General features: G+C 52.4%; 1 protein-coding gene across 1 annotated transcript in view; it reads left to right on the top strand.

Annotated features, from left to right (window-relative positions):
• The window catches only part of BTBD11 (BTB domain containing 11), a 260,130-nt gene that overhangs the window by 193,126 nt on the left and 47,361 nt on the right, over positions 1-19,643 (top strand). Inside the window, exon 4 of the mRNA XM_045826636.1 lies at positions 5,960-6,112. Coding sequence (XP_045682592.1) covers positions 5,960-6,112 — 153 coding nt within the window. The remainder of the gene's footprint in view (positions 1-5,959; positions 6,113-19,643) is intronic.

The following is a 19,643-nucleotide window of genomic DNA, read 5'->3' as shown; positions in this document are numbered from 1 at the left end:
GGAGATATTCCTCACAGTGCGGGAGGCTGGAAGTCCAAGTTCAAGGTGTCAGCTGGTTTGATTTTTTTGCTGAGGCCACTCTCCTTGGCCCACAGATGGCCGCTCCCCTGCCACCGCTTCCACAGGGGTGCCCCTCTGTGCACACGCACCCCTGGTGTCTCTCTGCGTGTCCTAATCTCCCCTTCCTATAAGGACACCAGTCCCACAGAGTTAGGTCCCACCCTAGTGGCCTCATTCTAATACAGTTACATTCATTCCGAGGGACTGAGTGTTAGGGCTTCAACATACGAACGTGAAGGGGATACAAGTCAGCCTAGATGAACGGGTATTTTCTCTGACCTCGGGAATGAGGCAGTGGTGGCTCCTGCAGTGAATTCCAGGGCCCTGTGGAATTCTTTCATTCATTCATTCATTCTTGGTCCATGCTTTCATTCTCGGTCCATGATCTTTGCCACGGTGTCTCCAACCTCACCTACAATGACCTTGGCATTCCCCTGGCTTTGTGATCCCGTTAGTTTCTTGTGGCAGCTGTGACACATCACCACGAACTTGGTGGGTTAAAGCAACACACACGGATTTTCTTACAGCCCTGGGGGTCAGCAGCCCAAAATCAGATTCAGCGGCCCAAAAATCAAGGTGTTGGCAGGGCTGTTTCCTTTCGGAGGCTCTGAGAAGAGAACCCATTTCCTTGCCTTCTCCAGCTTCTAGAGCTGCCTTCCTTGCACTCCTCGGCTTGTGGCCCCAGCCTCCATCTTCAAAGCCAGCGGCAGAACATCTTGCTTCAAGTGTCGTCTCTGTCCAATCACCCTCTGTTTCTTCTAAGGACCCCTGTGACAGTGTTCAGGCCCCACCTGGATACTCCAGGATAAGCTTCCCTTCTCAAGACCCGTAACCAAATCACACCTGCGGAACCTCTTTCGCCGTCAACAACCGCAGGTTCTGGAGAGCAGGGCCTGGTGGCCTCGGGGGCCGTGACTCCGCCTGCCGCAGTGCCCCTTCCTCACACACATGCTCACCGCCCCGTCTGCCCCGCAGGGACACACAGGATGTGATGCGTGGGAGAGCCTTGATGAGATGCGAAGGCCTTTTCTGCCTCAGGGCCTTTGCACAGTCTGTTACGGCTGCCTGGAACGTCCATCCTTTTACACACACATTATTCGCATATGGCAGATTCCTTCACATCTTAGAGGCTTTGTCAGCTCCTCCAGAGGCCTTCCCACCCCCAATCTGTTTATGGTCTGTCTCAGCGCCCCCACACGGATCGCAGTTTGTGACGGCCTTGTTACGTCTTGGTTTACGTGTTTCTCATCTGTCCCCTTGGGAGACTGCTGACTTTGTGTCCCCATCAGTACCACCGTCACATGCTTCTTCCCCTCCTCCCTGCTCCACGCACTAGACCCCTCCTAAGGTCCCGAGCAGCTGGCGATTTCAATAGAATCAAAGACTTTTGAGGAGGAAGACTTGGAGATACACCCAGGGTCCACCAGCTGTGGCCCACCATCTGATTTTGTGAATGAAGGTTTCCTGGAGCACAGCCACGTTCGTTCATTTACGTTATTTTCTGTGGCTGCTTTCTCTCTGTAATGGCAGAGCTGGGCAGTTGCAGCAGAGACGGTGCGGCCCATCATCCCAACATATTTGCTCTCAAGCCTTTGACAGAAAAGGTTTGCCAACCCCCAAAATAGCCCCTCTGGTCCAAAGCCACCCACTGCACAGACGGAGACACTGAGAGACAAACGTTTACAGACTGGAGCCAGAGTCCTACCGTGGATCCACAGTCAGGGCCGGAATTCATGCTGCCGAATCCCAAACGGCGCTTCTCCCACCCGCACAGGACACCACCCCCCCTAGCACCCAGCCCCTCCCCGCCCACACCCAGATGGTCATCGTCAGCACCAGCTCCATCCACAGGTTTCAGAAAGGCCCCACAGTGTATGTTCTCGGTCTACTTGAATCTGGGCCCAACAGACTTCCTGAGCTGACTTATTCCTTGACCCTGCAAAAAGCCATCTGGGCTGTTTGCTGCCTTCTAGAGCCTGTGGTGCCACCCCACGGACCCTCGCTTCCAGCGCCATCGCACAGACTTCAGGAGCCACTGCCCAGTTTGAGTTGATCGTGCCCCCCACAGCTCGGATCACCCCGGGCCACCCGGTCAGGGGTTATGAAACCCGGCTTGCTCCAGAATGCTCAGAGGAGCTTATAAAGAATGCAGATTCCCAGGCCTGTTGAACCAAAACTCAGGGAGGGTAGGGGGGGTGAAACCAGAGCCTGGACCATTCCCACACACGGCCCTGGTGATTCTGATGCTGAAACGACCTGCAGGACTGCTTCCTTCGGTCGTGAGCTCCTCTCGGTCCCACTCACCACAGACCTCTGCAGGCCAAAGTCCCGAGCCCATGGGGCAAGGTCAACCTGAACAATCTGTAAGGAGAATGCGGTCTTTTTGCCCTCAGCATGCTTTCCCTCCTCCTTAACTCGAGGCCCGAGGATCCTTTCCCATCTCCAGCTCCTCCAAAAGAAACATCATGTCGTACTCCTTTCCCCCTCTGAGTAAACAAGATAAGGAGACTTTTCAATGCGTCGCTGGCAAATAATTCACGAGCTTATAAACTATTGAGGTCAGAGCTACGAGAAGGAGGCAATGTGGAAGGCGAGAATAGGTACATAGAGAATTCCCCAGGAGGCTGGACTCCTAGGGATCAAGGTTTCTTATTCTGAAGCTCACCAGCTGCCTTGGTCAAGGTGCTGTTGTGTAGGCAGCCGAGCCTCGCTCTCCTCTTCGGCATTCATCGGGACCTGGCTGCTTGCCCTAGGCCCGGGCATCCCACGGGAAAGTCGGCAGCCAAGGGCAGGACTGGCAGCTGTAGGCTGTGCTTCGGGGGCCCCCAGGCAAAGGAAAGGCAGGGGAGCAGCAGGGGGCGGGGTGAGGGTGCCTCTGCACAACAACCTGGGCGGGGCGAGCGGGGTTGGGGGCGTGGGGGGGGCAGGCATGCAGTTCTTCCTGAGCACCCGAGCCTGCTTTCGGCAGTGATGGCAACACGGTGTCAGAAATAAGTCCTGCTCACCTGAGACAGTAGAATCCAATTCAATTTCGAGTCAGCGAGTGTTTATTGAGTGCCTAATTCAGTTTAGGTGATGGAGAGAAAGAGGGAGTGCAGGCGCCTGCCTCAGCAGCAGGCTGATTCCAGCAGAAATAGTCTAGGAGTCTGCCCCTCAGCTCCCTGAGTCCACAGGCTCGATTTTTATCCATTTCACCTAGTAAAACACTCGTAAATACCAGTCTGGTTCATGCACAAATATTTATTAAATGCTTAGAGCCTGCCAGCCAGTATCCTGGGGTTGGGGCTGGGGCTGGGGCTGGGGCTGGGTTGGTGAACTAAGTAAGCAGCCCCAGGCCCCTGCTATGCAGTTTCTATTCTAATGGGGCATGTGCAAGGCCGTGGGGTCAGGCCAGTGCAGTGGGGGTCTTCCCTGGGAGGGGCCAGGGGCAGTGGAGTTATCAGGAGAGATGTTGAGGGAGAGGTGGGGTTTGAAGGTTAAGTGGCGTGTAAGTTTTGAAAGGGCTGAAGGCCGTTCAGACGAGGGTCTGAGCTGCGTCAGCAGGACTGAACGTGGCATGGCCTCAAGGGTCCATGGCCAGAGCAGCTGGCCTGGGGTAACAGGGGCATGCTGGGTAACAGTGTGTGCTGGGAAAGTGGCCGAGAGAATGTGGGCATCGCATGGGGTCATGGCGCATGGGCTGTGCGGTCAGGCGACTCGTGTCTGACCCCCAGCTCTTTCGTACTTGCACACCCTCTGATCCCGGGCGTGCTGCTTAGCCTCCACACGCTCCGTCTCCTGATCTAGAACACAGGCGCAATCATAACCAGCAGCACGTAGGGTGGGTCCAAGCATCTAGACAAGATCATGAATGGGATTAATTGAGATGAAATGTAAAAAAAAAAAAAAAGGCTTAATGGTTTAATATTATTACCATTGGATGAATGGCCTGGTCTCTAGGAAAACTGGACCCCGTCACCAAAATCTTGGTGGGAAGCTTATGGCATCTGCACATAGCATGGGTTTGCTGCCTTGTAACCCTATCTGTTTACCGTCCTCTCGCTCCCATGGCAACCGTGCTGGACTGAGTGGCAGCACCCCCGCTGGGATGAGGCAAGACAGGCTTTTGCATGACCTGGCTGCCTTAGGTTTTGTACCCTCGTCGTCCCACTTGCCTCGCCCTAGTCCCAGCCCTGCTGAGTGGTTAGATACCTTCTTGACCTGCACAGTCTGTTTCTCAAAGTGTGGTCCTTGTTCTTCCTAAACCATTGTCATGGGGGCTGCTTATTCAAACTGTATTCCTGACCCTGTGCAATCAACATTTCTGGGGAAAAGGCCGGGAATGTGCATTTTAACACACGCGCGTGCACACGCACACACTCAGTCACACCCCAGGCTATTCCCCAGCCCTCTATCAATACCTCGGAGCAAACACAAGTATAAAATAGATCTCACGGAAGAGAAGGCACCTCAGAACCCTGAGAGAACAGTCACGCCACACAGACTTGGTGACTTCATCGATGTGACGCCCTCTTATTCCAAGAATGAGTGTTTGTTTCCAGGGTGCAGTGTCTGCGGCTCACGCTCTCCAGCCACCCCCCGCCCCCACGCCAGTCTCGTGGGAAGGTTCCAGGGTCTCTCTTTGCCTCTTCACTTCAGAGCACATTTGACAATAGGGGATAAGCTATCGGAAAGGTCTCGGAAATTGGTAACTGAAGATCAAATTAGACCTACAGAGGAAAGTTCATCTACCTAGTAACTTCCTAAAATTTAGATGTGTATAGTAAATTAAAATAAAAGTTCAAAAAAACCCCCACAAAAACCTCAGAGCAGAATTCTTGGAGTGTGGCCCCCAGCCCAGCATTATCAGCATCAGCACCACAATGGTTAGAAATGCAGATCTTTGGCCACCTCCCTGATCTGCTGAGTCCAGCACTCCAGGAGTGGGGCCCAGCAATCTGTATTTTAACAAGCCCTCCGGATCATTTGGATGCCCCTTCAATTCATATGGGGAAGGTTTTAAAAACTACCAGTTAAATCAGAGCCCCTGATAGGACTGAGGTATCAGTCTTGTTGTTCAAAAGCCCCTGCCCCACCCCCACCCCTTAATTCTCATGTGAGGACAGAGTTTATAGTGATCGGTGGAAAAAAATAGGAAGCTGGCGCAGGTGTCCAGCACTTAGAAAGTTATAGCTGAGCCACAGGCCTTGCCTCAAGTTAGTTTTCTCAAGGAGCTGGGCGCCCTGCTGTGATCCCGGGAGCTGCTGAGGACCCGCAGGCTCTCAGAGCTTGGGGGCGGGGGAAGTGGCCCTCCCCCGCCTTGGGCCCGGGCTTCGCTGCTGGCTGTGACTGGCGGCTGCCTGCTGCTGGCTTGGCTCTCTTTCCGCCTTCCCTGGGTGCTAAAGCCCGGTGCTTGGACAGAGCTCAGGGCTGGGAGAGCGCAGAGGGGTGGCGGGGAGCCAGCCGGGGATGGCCAGGGAGAGCAGGCGGACGCCTTAACACTGGGCCCAGAATAGGGAGCCCCACGTACCAACAACCCAGGCACTGGGGGGGGGAGGGGGGGGGGGGAGGTTCCAGACCCAGTGCTTGGTGCTTTAAGTGAGTCATCTCCTTTACGTTCACATGATCTCTGAGGGAGATAATCCTCAGAAGAGTCCCATCTTAGGCTTTCAAAGTCACTTCGTCCCAGGCTTACAGATGAGGAAACTGAGGCCCAGAGACTCGGGAGAGCCTACCCCGAAGTCCCCAGAGCGGTCGGGATGTCTCCAAAGGCTCTCCCACTACTCCGGATTTCAGAGGCAGGGCCTCCGGGGGAAGCGGGGTGGGGGTAGGGAGGTGGGGGGCTGGGGGGTGGGGCCGAGCCGGCAGCCCCCGCAGCCCGAGCCGCCCTAACCTGTCTCCACGTCCCTCCCCCATACAGGCCCTTCCTCGTGCTGCCTCCGCTGATGGAGTGGATCCGGGTGGCCGTGGCGCACGCCGGCCACCGCCGCAGCTTCTCCATGGACAGCGACGACGTCCGCCAGGCGGCCCGGCTGCTGCTGCCGGGCGTGGACTGCGAGCCGCGCCAGCTCAGGTACGGGCGGCGGGCGGGGCGCTGGGAGGGCCGGGCGCCCTTGCGGGGAGATCGCGGGCAGCCCGCGGGGCTCCGACTCACTGCATCCACCCCTCCAACCCGAGTCCTGCAGAGCGGCTTGCTCAAGCGAGCAGATTGCCTCGCTGGGACTGAGACCCGGCTGGTTTACATGACAGACTGCGCTTAACAATAAGCGGGTCCCTCGAGTTCCTGGGGTGGAGGACAGGAACAAGGCTGTGTGGGAATGCTCCGATTCTTGGATTGCAAGATATTGGGTGCCTTGGTTCTGTTGGTGTTCTTCCTATTCTCTCTCTCTCTCTCTCTGTCTCCCCTCCCCCTCTCCTCCTCTCTCCTGCTTTCCTCTCCTTTTCTCTCTCCACAAGAAGTAAATTATGACTTTCCTATAATTCTCTAACAAAGCCTTGCAGAGTAAAATTTCTAGCTGGGTAAGAGCGCACTTCTGCTTTTTCACGTACATGGGGATGGAGTGACTCTCTCTCTCTGCTTCTCAGACCTGTATCCAGGTCTCCCCTCCATCCGGGTGGGAGTTATTTATGGGGCCTCATTTTTGTCCAAAGCAAAAGAAATAAAACAACAGCTCACTCTGCTGAGTCAAAACTGGCTCCAAATGCAGACAGCACAGGAACGCAGCGGGGAGGGTGTGCAGGCTCCCCAGTCCCTGCACTGTTTGCCAGGTGGTCCTTGTCAGCATCTCCAAATCCCCACTGCCCTGCGGATGAGAAACCGTCCTTCCTGTAACGTTCATCGGGCCCAATCCGTGTGGCTAGGCTGGAGAGATTGCCACCCTTCCGGGATCTGACGTGGAGGTGGAGCCTTTGCAATGTAACACAAATAGCCCACCGGAGGCCCAAAGGTGCCCTCAGCCCAAGACCGTGCAGGGTGCTGATGCAAGTCATCGTTGCTCACGTTTATTGAATGCTTACTGTGTGCTGGGCACTGTTCTAAGGGCTTTTACACGGATTAATTATATCTGCTAGTCCCCAAACCCTACCAGGTGCATGCCTGTATGCCCACTGTACAGCTAAGGAACCTCGGGCTCAGGGAGGTTAAGTAGCACACCAGGGGGCGCAGGACTAGTAAGCAGTGGAGCCAGGGTTTGAGTTCAGGCAGCCCAGGCCCCCGGCTCTTCGTTCTAACCTCTGTGCTGTACTGTCCTCAGCTGTCTGTCTAGGCAGTTCCTGGCTGTGCTGCCGTTCCTCACGCCTTGTCATCTAGAATAACAGCAGGTCTCGGAAAAGGCTGAGAAGCACCTATTTATTGAGCCCTTACTATGTGCATGCATCTATTGCAATCAGACAGTTGTATTGGTTACTTGTCTCCTTCAATCCCGGAAGCAGCCTCCTAGGGTTAGTGTAATCTTCCCCTTTTACAGACTAGGAAGCTGTTGGTGGGACCGCTTGTAAGTGGAGGTGCCCGGGATGAGATCCTTGTGGCTCATTATCCAAAGTCCATCCTCTGCCCACCTGACTCTCCTGCCTCCTCTCTCCTGGGTGTGGCGTTTGACCTGCAGGCTCACTTCCCCCACCCTTGCTCATTGCCCCAAGTGCCACCTGGGATGACCCTGAGGCTCCAGCTGTCCCCCTTGCAGCAGGCCTGGGGCTGCCGGGTGGCAAGAAAAGTAAGATGTTTCCTTAGCGCTTGCTGACAAAGTACTCCTTGTTTTTCACGCTCCCAGGAGATGCCATGGCTTAAAGGTTAGGAGGCTGGGCCGCAGAGTCCCATTACCTGGGTTCAAATCCCACTGCTGTGGTTAATTAGCCATACAACCTTGGGCAAGCTAGTTGTCCTCTCTGGACCATAGTTTTCCCACCCATTCATGGGCATAGTAATAGCAGCTCCCCTCCGAGATGGGTGCAAGCAGGAAGTGGGGTCATGAACTTGAAGCACCTACACAGACAATGCCTGAAAGGAGGAAGTGCTCACAACCTGGCCTTGTCAGCTGTCACTGCCCCAAGTCTGTGTCCCTGACGTAAGGAGACAGGCTCCTACCTAGGTGTTGCTTTATATTCTTACAGGCTTTTAACCCTTTCTTATGTAAGCCTCCTAAACAAACACTGTTGCTGTCATCCAGGAAAGTAGTGTTGTCCCATTTCATAGAGGAAGAAATCAAGGCCCAGCAAGATTAGGTAACTCTCCCAACATCCCACAGATCTTGACAGAAATAGGAACCGGATATCAAAACCCAGACATCCAGAGATATAACCAAGTGTTCTGGTCCCCACCCGAGACCTAGACTCAGCCTTCTGGGAAGACCCTGATAGCCCTCTTCCAGATGCTGCCGATCCTTATAATTCCACAGTCTGCACTTGAGCTTCCGGGGCCACTGTTCGTCTCTCTGCCCATCCTCCAACACGGAGCTTCCCTTACATGGTCTGGTGACCAGGTGCGCGTCCTTCTGATAGTCACACCCAGCGGTTCAGTTTCAGCCCTGTCCAGTTCGAGGCTCCGGCGCCGGTGTTCGGGCATGAGTGTGACCCTCGCTCGGGCAAGAGTGCACGCACGCAGAGTCGGGGAATGCGGGAAGTCGGTTCCGTGTCCGTCTCGAGGCTGTTTCTGCTCATTGGTGTCTCAATGCATGACTCCTTTGTCTCCAGAAGGGTGATTTGTGTGCAGGAAACATACTAATTGATTGTTCCAGCTCAATTTCCAAGTTCAGAAATGATTTTTAAAGAGAAAATTAAAATACGGCATTTCATTAGCTTTCCTGACAACTATAAATGTACAAGTTCCATTAACTAGCCTGGATTCAGCACGTGAATGGGTGAATGAGGGTGTTTTTTTTTTTAGATACCTATTTTGTCAGTGGAGGCAACACAGAGATACATCTGTACTTGTACTTTCCAGTCTCATTCAATGTGACGTGAGGTCGGAATTGCTGCCTGCCGTCTGCAGGTAGCAGGATCGAACTAGTTTTATGCACACGGGTATTCTTCTTACTCTGCACCTGGCGCTGACTGTCTTCATGGCGTTATCCCACTTTGCAGAGAGGAAAGCTGAGGCTAACTGAGGCTGTGGAACTTGTCCAAGGTCACACAGCTACTATGAGGCAGGAGAGGCTGAGAATGGAGGTCTGGGCCTGGGGAGGTAAAAAAAAATACAGTCTCCTCGTCTCTTTATGCTGCCAGACATTCAACTTCTTTGAAGTTGCCAGACTGGCTCCTCATGCTGAGCCCGTCAGAGCTGAACTCCTCTTTCTACATAAACAGCCCCAGAAAAGTAGGGGTGGTTTGGCAGTCCAACAAACGCAGGAACTTGGAACTCGGACCGTGGTGTTGGCGGCTAGTGTCCATGACTGTTAGCGCTTATAATTGCCTACCAGCTGGCCGAGGCTTCCTGGTGGGACGCGGCCGGACCGAGCGACCAGAGTCGAGGAGTCCCAGGTCTGACGCCAGTGCTGCCATTGACTTTCAGAGTGACCTTGGTCAAATGCTGTGTGATTTCTGCTTTGCTCTTTCCTCAGCTACAGTAAAGCCTCACCACGGAGATCAGGTTTATTCAAAAGGAATACCATTTGATGCGGCTGCCGTGTGTAAGGGGCGACCCATTCATTCTTCCCTAATTAAGGCATCAGCTCATCTAAACCAGGGAGATTTGGCCTTTTTTTTTCCCCTTTCCTGCCCTTTGGGAGGTAGGGAAGGGGCAATAGAATAAGGGAAAGAACAAATATTACCCTCTTGGCAGGGTTTGTACTTTTAAAAAATTCATTGGTTTAGAAACATTTTAAAAACACAAAGTTGTTTTTCCCATATTTCTAAGAGGCAGTGTTTCTGCTCCAAAGTGAGGCTGTGTTAAAATAATAGTCATAACGGCTCTTCCCAGATCCTATCTTAATGGATAAACGGCACCGACCCACAGGAGTTGGGGTTGTTAGAACCGTGAGCTCCCTCCAAGAAATGGTTCGTGTTTCTGCAGGTGTTTCTTAAATCAAACCAGCTTTGGGGCTGTCCCCGTGGGGATAAGTTTGGGGGAGGTAAGGCACAGTAAGCAATGGGACGGGACTCAGGAGACCTGGGCCATCGCGTCCTTTCCTTCACTCTGTCATTACGTTCATTGAGCGACGACCAAGGGCCACGCCCCACACTGGATGCTGGGACCTGGGTCTGCTGCTCTCTAGAAGGAGACCTTGGGCAAGTCACTCCGGCCCTCACACAGGGCTAGGTTCACCCGCTGTAAAGATGGGGTGACAGCTGCTCTCTGGGAGGAGGAACCTCGGCGTAGCAGGGGGTCCAACCCACAGCCTGCGGTCTGCATGCGGCCCAGGATGGCCGTGAATGTGGCCCAACACAAAATCATACATTTACTTAAAACATTGTGAGATTTGCTTTGCGATGACGTGTCACGATGTATTTCATGTGTGGCCCAAGACAACTCTTCTTCTTCCAGGGTGGCCCAGGGATGCCAAAAGGTTGGACACCCCTGGACTGGACAAGGTCATGTGTGAATGTAATGAATCACATCGCTGTTTGATCTGCTACCTTGAACCCTTCCCCAGGTCTCCTGGGCACCTTTCGAGGTTTTGCAGTTCGTCCAGCGAGGGGTCAGACTGGGTTCTAAGGTCCAGGTTGTGCTACGTGTGTGTACCTGTCCTAAAATTCCGGTTCCTCTTGCATTGCCCTGTAATGACAGCTGAAAGTTTGGGCTTGTTCACCAAGCATGTCCGGGGTGTAATGAACGGCCCACCAGGCCCCGTGCTGGCTGCAGGGAAACCGAGTCAGGGAAGCCCCAGCTGCTGCCCAGAGAGGTCACATGGGAGACAGCCTCGTGCTGTTGGGGTGCTGGCCCTCGTTCCTGTAAACCAGCAATTGTCGACTGGGGTGCTACAAGGATTTCTACAGCATGCAATGCCTGCCCACTTAATCAGGGACACTGACCTCGTCTCCCTTAGATTGTCCAAAAAAATGACAACAGCCAAAACCATAGCCGTCCAGTGTGAACAAGTCAAAATTATACCTGGTGTGTTTTGTTTTGTTTTGGTTTGTTTTTTTTGTCAGATTGGCAAAACATATATTTTTTGGTGTGCTGCAGAATTTTAGTAATTAGTTTACGTGTGCCGTGTCATGAAAAGGGCTGAAAATCGCTGCTCTATAAACAGCCATGGCACTTCAAAAAGAGGATCATCTGAACGAAGGGAACTCCAGCCCTCGGCGTCACAGGGAGAGATGCTCCTCCTGGCCAGGCGGCTCAGTTGGTTGGAGCATTGTCTTGTAAACCAAAAGATTTCGGTGTGATTCCCAGTCAGGGCACGTACCTATGTTTCAGGTTTAGTCGTGGGTCGGGACGCAGACGGGAGGCAACCAATCAATGTTGCTCTCTCTCTCTCAAGTCAATAAACATATCCTCGGGTGAGGATTAAAAAAGAGGGCAAGGTGCTCTACATGCAATCCTTGCCTCCTGTCGATGGAGCCGGTCTCGTTCTGGTCTCAGAGGAGGAGTCGTCCCTGCTGAGAGGCCGCAGACAGCAGCAATAGTGAACAGATACATGAGAAAGAGAATTTTGCAGAGTATGAGCTCTACAACAAAAGTCAACACAGGGTGTGGGGAGGGAGGGAGAGGTCGATGAGGTGTTCGGGGAGCACCTGGGGACCTGGGAGGGGAAGGGACAGCGTCACACTCCTGCTTTGGAGGTATAGGTGGTGTTCTGGCCCCGGGGCTCATGGAAGAGACCGGGGGTGGGTGATGTTGAACCGCATCTCTGCCAGCAATTTCCCTTGGTCACATCCACCTCTATCCCCAAACTCAGACCTGAGGCCTCCCCACTCTCTCCCGCAGGAGGTCACCTGCCAAGGCAGAGCACCTGGGCCTGGCCTGGCTCTGTGGGGCCCTGGAAGGCTCCCGGCCTCCCAGTCGGAACCACTCTGTCCTCTCCCCTTGAGTGCCCTTGTCCTTGGCTGGCTCCAGACAAGTCCCACAGCTCCTCACGGCCTCTCCAGCAGCTGGATGGCCACAGAAGTGCCGCCATGGATGCCACCAGCCCCTTCTTCACCTCCAGCGTAGACATACAGTCCACGCTGCAGGTCCCATGGTGACCCCCCAGGAGCCTAATACTCTGGGACAGCTCCCACCTCCGGCAGGATATAGTCAAAATTCTTGGGGACAGCATGAGAGACCCTCCCGGGCTGAATTCAGCCAAACTTCCAGCCCAGGGCCCGGCCCACAGGCTGAGAGCTGAGCGGCTGAAAACTCCAGGCTCTGGGTCTGCAGTCCTCACGTTCCCTCCAGCACGCTCTCACGCCTTGAGGCCTTCACAGAGGTGGCTCCTTCTGCGGGGACTTGTTTTGCTAATGCCTCCTCCTTCGTCTCCTCTGTTCACCTTCTCTACCAGGTAAATCTGCTTATTCTTCAGGACCCAGGTCGCACGGTCCCTCTTGCACGTCTAGCTCTCCCAGACCCAGATCGTTGTTGCCTTATGTTAGAACATCTACTCGATTTTTTTCAGTAATTATTTCAATCCCTCTGCCTGCCCTCCACACAGTAGGTGCTGGGTACGAGCCTGCAGAGTGCAGGGCTGCCCCCCACAGCTCGGCTCCTGGAGCAGGCTCCGTGGCCTGTCCCTGACACGGTCAGGGGAGGACAGCTGAGCCCCCAAGTGACTGTCCCAGGATCAGGGATAGGGCATTTCCCGTCTTCCAGGAGGCGCTAATGCATTGACATCAGTGTGGGGGCAGCAGGCAGCAGGACTTAGTGGCCAATGGTGGGAGGGTGAGGGAGGGCAGCGGGGAGAGGACATGGGGAGTTCATGTTTTGTGGTTACATGCAATTATGTTACGTGTATATATATGTTAGATGAGGGGGCACTGAATATGTTTCACCACAGTTTTTAAAAACAGCCCTGGCAGGTCACCTACTGAAAAAGATCACACAGAACAGTGTATAAAGTGTCGCCCTGGGTGAAACGTACACACATGTATTTGCTGTCCCTGCCTGGACTGTCTCCGGGAGGGTGGAAGCGACACTGGTAACCAGGGCTGACTCTGAGAGGGGAATGGGCAAGCTGGGTGTATGGGCTCCCCGGGGCTGCTCCGACAAAGCACTGCAGACTGAACGGCTGCACACAGCGGGCCTTTGGTGTCCTACAGTTCTGGGGGCTGGAAGTTCAAATCCAGCAAGCCTCTGGGGGAGGATCCTGCCTGGGCTCTTCCCGCTTCGGGTAGCCCCAGGCATTCCCTAGCCTGTGGTCGGGTCGCTCTGCTCTCTGCCTCCCTCTGCACGCGCCCTGCTTCCCCTGCGTCTCAGCGCAAATCTCCCTCTTCTTAGGAGACACCAGTCGTATTGGATCAGCACCCACCCTAATGACCTCATCTTAATTTGATCACATCTACAAGGACTCCATTTCCAGATAAAGCTGCAGTGTCACTGGTATGGGGGGAGAGCGTTAGGGTTAGGATTTCCACATATCATTTTAGGGGACATAATTCGGTCCATCACACTGGGGGACAGAGGTGGGAGGGGACCTTACTTGAAGGTTGGATTTTGTAGCATGTCCAGGCTATACCTAGTGCCCTTACCGAATTTGTGTGTTGAAAAGTGACTCTGAGGTTTCTGCCCTGGGAGAATGTGTAGCGAGGGATGGTTTTAACAAGGGCAGGACAAGGACAGTGCGGGAGCAGTCATCTCGGGCTCGGCTTTGTTCAGTGCAACGTGCTGTCCCACTCGGTCGTGCGCGGCAGTGAGAGAGCCTGTGTCGGGCTTCTCCGTGGGAACAGAGCTGCCGGGGAAGGGAGTGCTCACCCTCTCGTCTGGTGGAGAGGGAGCAGAGCACCGTGGTGAGGCGTGCAGGCTTCCAGCCCAGCTGCCTGACTTCAAATCCTGGCGTGACCACTCCTTCCCTGTGTGACCTTAGGCAAGTCAGTCACCTCTCTGGGCCTGTTTCTGTGTCTGTAAAATGGGGCGCAATAGTACGCCCATCTCCTAAGGTGGTGAGAAGGGTTCAGTACAATAGTGTAGGTCAACCATTTAGCACCGTGTAGCTGGTAAACCAGGGAGCGCGCCTGCCTTTGCTACTGTGATACACCGTTGTCCCATAGTAAGTGCACGTCATGTATTAGTGATTATTCTTATTCCCTGCCTCCCCTGAACCCCTACCCATGGCCAGAAAGCTCAGCTCCTTCTGGTTGCCAGAAACAGTCGGCTCAGCTTCCTGCGAGGGAGGGAAAAACTCGTGCAGAGGTGAGGTGGAGCACCGTCGGGGATACGGTCTGTAGCCCGGGCTGAGGGCAGGCGTGTCTTGACTCTCCTCCCACTGCTGGTGAGTCACCCGCTCCCCCCACCCCCAACACCTGAGGCAGGAAGAGAATCCCCTGGGGCCGACTGGCTCGGGGACCACTGACCCCATCCCAGTGGCTCTAGAATTCCTCTGGGTGACTCGGGCTTGATATTTTCTCTGAAGTGTGAGATTTTCAAAACCATCACTGGCGAGAGTCCCGAACCTTGTCCAAAGCAGTTGAGTGTCCATCACCAGCTGTACTCAACTACATCTTAAGAGGCATTCGGGGCTGCCTTCCAAGTTAGGGCTTCCGATTCAGGCTGGCAGGTGGAGGGCGTGTCGTGGGTCATACGGGGTTTGGCTTTCAGAGGAGTGGGGACTTTTGGGGGAGGGGCCCACTCTTGAGTCTTAAATTTCTGCCCAAGGTATTTATTTACTCATCTGCAACTTAAATGGGGTCATTAACAGAAGGGAAGGAAGACGTGTAGATGCAAAAATGGCCCCTGGTTGGCAGAGTCTTGTCTCAAGTGAGCAGAGGTTAGGGGGTGTGGAATATTCCAGAAGAAAGAACCACAGTCTGGACTTTATCTCAGCAGTTGGCTTCCTTCTCTTTTTTAGGGCTGGGGCAGAAATGAGTTTCCTTGATCGTGGGGCCTGCCACAGAACTTGGCCCATGGTTGGGGCCTAATAAATATTTGAATGAATGAATGATGCAAAAGGCTATTCCTAAGTGTTTGGTGATGCTGTACGTAAACAGACTGAGACTTTTCCTGGACTAACTCAGATGCAACAAGGCTTCAACAGGGAGACAGAGGCAGGTGAGATTCAGGCGCGGGACTTAGAAGAAAGGCCTTCACTAAATAGGTGTCGGGGGACATGCTGGCAAACAGGTGGCCTTTGAAGTCAGGCATGTGAATGACATTGCGGGGGGCGGGGGGCGGGAGGAGACGGATGAGGAAGCCTCCTCATGAGTTGAAGGAGGAGGGGGCCCAGGGCAGAGAAAAGCCCAAGGAAGGGGAGGTCGCAGAAACCAAGGGAACCAAGGTGGAGAGGGGTCACCAGAAAGAATCAGAGGCTGCCGCACCAGCGGAAGAGAGGAGGACAGAAAGGAGGCCGCCGGGCTTGGGAGAGCCGTCGGCACCCTTGACGGCAGCAGTTCCAGCAGCCTGACGTGGGCGGGAGCCAGATTGCAGGCGACAGACAGTTTGCCAACACTTGGAACTTGTTCTGTGCTTCCAAAGTGTTAAAAGCAAAACAGAAACACTGAGTGCTTACAGCAACACAGAGGCCTACCTCTTCCATGGCATTTGGAGCTCTTCCAAACGAGGGCTTCCAGTTCGAGCTGCCAGGTGGAGGGGACGCCATTTGCCATATGGGGTTGGTGGCTCCCAGGGGAGTGAGCTTTTTGTTTTTTTTGGCACACTCTTAGTCTGTTCAATTTCAGCCCAAAGTGTTTATTTACTCATCTGCCAGCAAACCTCCGAAACTCAGGTTTAAAATATTATTTACACAGGAACATTACCTTCCCTTAGCAATTAAGTCAAGCAGCCAGTGCTTGCTACAAAGCCGTGGGCTCAGTACAAAGCACTGCGTTCACAGCCGTGACAAAGGTGCTTTGGGTAACAGTGAAGGAGTGGGTCCCATCCTTCAAAAAGTCTGTGGTCATCACAGGAGGACTCACCCTCCAGCAGGTCATTAGGTCGCCCTACGGAGGTGGGGACCATCAGACTCGGTGCTCTGCAAAGTCCCTTCGAGCTCTGAAGATTATTTGATTTCGTGGTCTGATGTTAGTTATGCAAATGGAAAACCACATTGACCTGTGGGGGAAACTGAGGCATGTAGCAGGTAACGGAAATAAGTGGAGCTGCAGCTCATGCCCTCTCCTGTATCTTACAAGATGATACCGGGAACTGACAGCCGGAAACCCGCGGGGGGCAGAACTGTCCTGGGTGCTTCCCTGCTCCATTCAGTTGTCATCCAGCCCTTCGAGAGATGTGATTTTGTTTTTATACCTGAGGACATCGGGGCTCCGGGAGGTCAGGAGACCTGTGTATGGTCACACGGAGAATGTGCCCCATCTTGGATTTGAACTCAGTCTGTCTGGCTCCAAAGCCCAAGTTCTAAGTTCTCTCTATGAAAAAAAGTAGCTCCAATCAAAGGATCAACATTGGAAAAGGTGAACGCATCTTCTGAACAAGGCCCCCACGTTCGTCTCGGCAGCTCAGCCCACAGCCTTAGCTTGACCGGGGACTCCGGGTGCACGTCAGCCCCAGCGTCAATCTAGCGTCATCGCCGTTGTCCAGTGCCAGAGGTCCCTGTCAGGACAACGGAGAAATATTCTGAGAAATATATGAAATGGGCTCAACCTCACTCATCATCCTGGAAATGCAGTCAGAACCACGCCCAGAACGTATTTCATACCCATTAGACTGGCAACCACTGTAAAGTCTGGTGATAGCAGATTTGAACAAAGATACAGAACAGCGAGAACTCTTAAACACCACGGGAGGGGATTCTGAATCCTCCCCCAAGGAAACTCAAAATCACCTAAATGTATTCACCAGCCTCTACCCCAGAGAAACTCCTCCGTATGGAAATGAGGACACATGGACAAAGGTGTCCACAGGTGCGCTGTTTGTAATAGCAACAGAAAAAGGAAAGGAAGAGAGACAAGCTGTCTGTCTACAGGAGAAAAGATAAATAAATTATGGTAGGTTCCTACGTGGAATATCAAGTAACAATGAGAATAAATGAACTAGGTCCGCGTGCTATTACACAGCTAAATCCCAGAAAGGTCACATTGTGCAGGGGGGAAAAAGCGAGGCAGGATTTGTGTAGTATGCTAACATTTACATAAAGTTTGCCAACATGTGGGACCGTCCATATCTTGTTAGGAATTTATAAAAGTGGTGAAAAGTATAAAGCATGCCGGGGATGGTGAAGGTCAAACTCAGGAGAGGAGATAATCCCAAGGAGATGGAAGTGTTCGTGGAGTCAGGACGGGTGCCCAGAGCCTTTGCATTGCGATGCTTTGTTTTTCCAGCTGGCTTGGGTGCTGGGCATGGAGGTGGTCCCTGTTGTACTCTGTACTTTCCGTGTGCTTCACATAACTCATTAGCAAAAATGTTATTTAGCTGGTGTTGGCAGCAGCACATTTAGAAGGCCAGTTCTGAGATACTGATAAGCATTACTTAAATAAGTGTTAAGTGGTTCGATAAATTTGGGAAACATTGGCTTAAAGAAAATTAAATAGGCTTTTTAAAAAAATCAGTGCTTTTAACATCCTGTGTTTCTTGTAAATCTCAAAGAGAATGTTATCCTATTTAGATATTTTACCATAGACTGGGGGTGGGGCGGGGTGGTGGTCAGCAAACTGTAACTGCCTACTACCTATTTTTGTAAAGAAGGTTGTACATGTAAGTAGCCACACCCACTGGCTTCATGTCGCTGATGGCTGCTTTCACACTGCAGTGGTAGAGCTGAGTGGCCCTCACAGAGTGGTCACTCTCCTGAGTGACAAGAGCCTGTATGGCCCCACAAAGCCTAAAACATTTACAGAAAAAAATTTGTGAACCTGCTATAGGGCATCTTACGGGACTGGTGTTACTAGGAACGCATTTGGGGTACATAACATGAGAACTTTGCTTTGCACCTCAGGAATTGGCATGTTTATTTGTGACCGTTGTTAAAAAGAACACCATCAGTTCTTTCTAGACTTCCTTTCAAGACAGTGTGTGTCTGTGTTCATCTTTGAATCTCCAGCACCTAGCACAGTAGCCAGCATATACTTAGCGATTCCCGTGTGCTTCACTGAATTGATTGCAACTTCAGAACCATTTGTGCAACGGATTAACTAGGATCTAGATTCATGAGCTCTAATGGACATGCAAAATACCTGTAGCACAGATAAAGCAAGAGTTTAACATTCTCCCTCGTACAACAATCCAGGTATAAGCAGTCCTGGGCTATTATGGCAACTCCAAGTCAGGGACCCGAGCACCTTCCCTCTTGTTGCTCTGCCATTCCTTCAGTGACCCTTCCTCTGCGTGGCCCAACATGGCCGACCCCCACCCCACCCCCCCACCCTCCAGGACTACATCTATCTAGTGCAGGGGTGTCGAACTCATTTTCACGAGGGCCCACATCAACCTCGAAGTTGCCTTCAAAGGGCCGAATGTAATTTTAGGACTGTATAACTGTAACTACTCCTTAACAGTTAAGTGAGAACTCGGTGCTGCCGCCAAGTGAAAACAAGGTGCAGGGCCAGATAAAATAAGGTAGAGGGCCAGATTCGGCCCTTAGACCTTGTGTTTGCCACCTGTGATCTAGTGGGAAGAGGGAAAAGTAGAAGGGCAGGGCGTGCCCCAGAGATTGCATACATAATGTTTGTCATTCCCTATTGGTTAGCATTTAGTCACGTGGTCATGTCTAGCTGCAAGAGAACCTGGGAAATGTAGTCTTTAACTGAGCAGCCATGTACCCAGCTAAAAATTCAGGTCCTACCATACATGAAGAAGATAAATGATTCTGGAGGACAACAACCAGTCTCTGCCGAAAAGGGATATACATTAAGGACTGTGAAAATCAGGGGTGACTCCCTTTTCTAGGGATGGGCCTTACTTTCAACCCTTAAAATAAGCCATGATGCTGAATCCAGAGATGTGTAATACTGCTTCATTATTTTCTACTCAAAATAATATGACAACACATTCAGATATAAACACGCTAGTTTCAGTCTCCTGAGTTTGTAGCCATTGCATTTGAGATCAATCTTTTTTCACATGTTTGAACACACCAAGAATTTCTGTTGTGGGAGAAGATAAACACAGTAGCTTTTGCCACTAACTGGGCATTTACTTATAAGAAGGAGGAAGGTTCCAGGCCCTTTAGTATCTCTCGAGAGGCAGAGAAGATTGGCCGGAGGAAGCTGTGGAATCACCCTTTGTTTACCTTGTCCAAGGACGGTTTAATGAGCTGGCTCTTTTCTGTGCTTTAGTAGCAGCATGAAACAGCAAGTGGGCACAATTTGTGGACAAAGAGTTCTCCTAGGAACTTTGCAAGCATTATATGTTCCATTTGCTGCAATAATACAATTTTTTTTTCCTTAGAAAACTGCATGGAGATCTTGATGTGACTTGCTTCAGCAGCAAAGTCTCAATTTGTTCATCTTTGTGATACCCCGAAGAAAAGGGAAAACATCAGTTGGGGCCCTTGAAACCCACATAAGGGAATTTGGCTTTCTTGGGAAAATATGTTGAGGAGAGAGGGGGATGACAGGGGGAGGGAAAGCCGTGTTTGATTCAGGCC

Source organism: Phyllostomus hastatus, unplaced genomic scaffold (genome assembly GCF_019186645.2).
Source record: "Phyllostomus hastatus isolate PE091 unplaced genomic scaffold, TTU_PhHast_1.1 phas_scaffold_755, whole genome shotgun sequence".
In the NCBI taxonomy this organism is placed as follows: Eukaryota; Metazoa; Chordata; class Mammalia; order Chiroptera; family Phyllostomidae; genus Phyllostomus; species Phyllostomus hastatus.
Note: the sequence above shows the minus strand (reverse complement) of the source record. Positions and strands in the feature narration are given on the sequence as shown.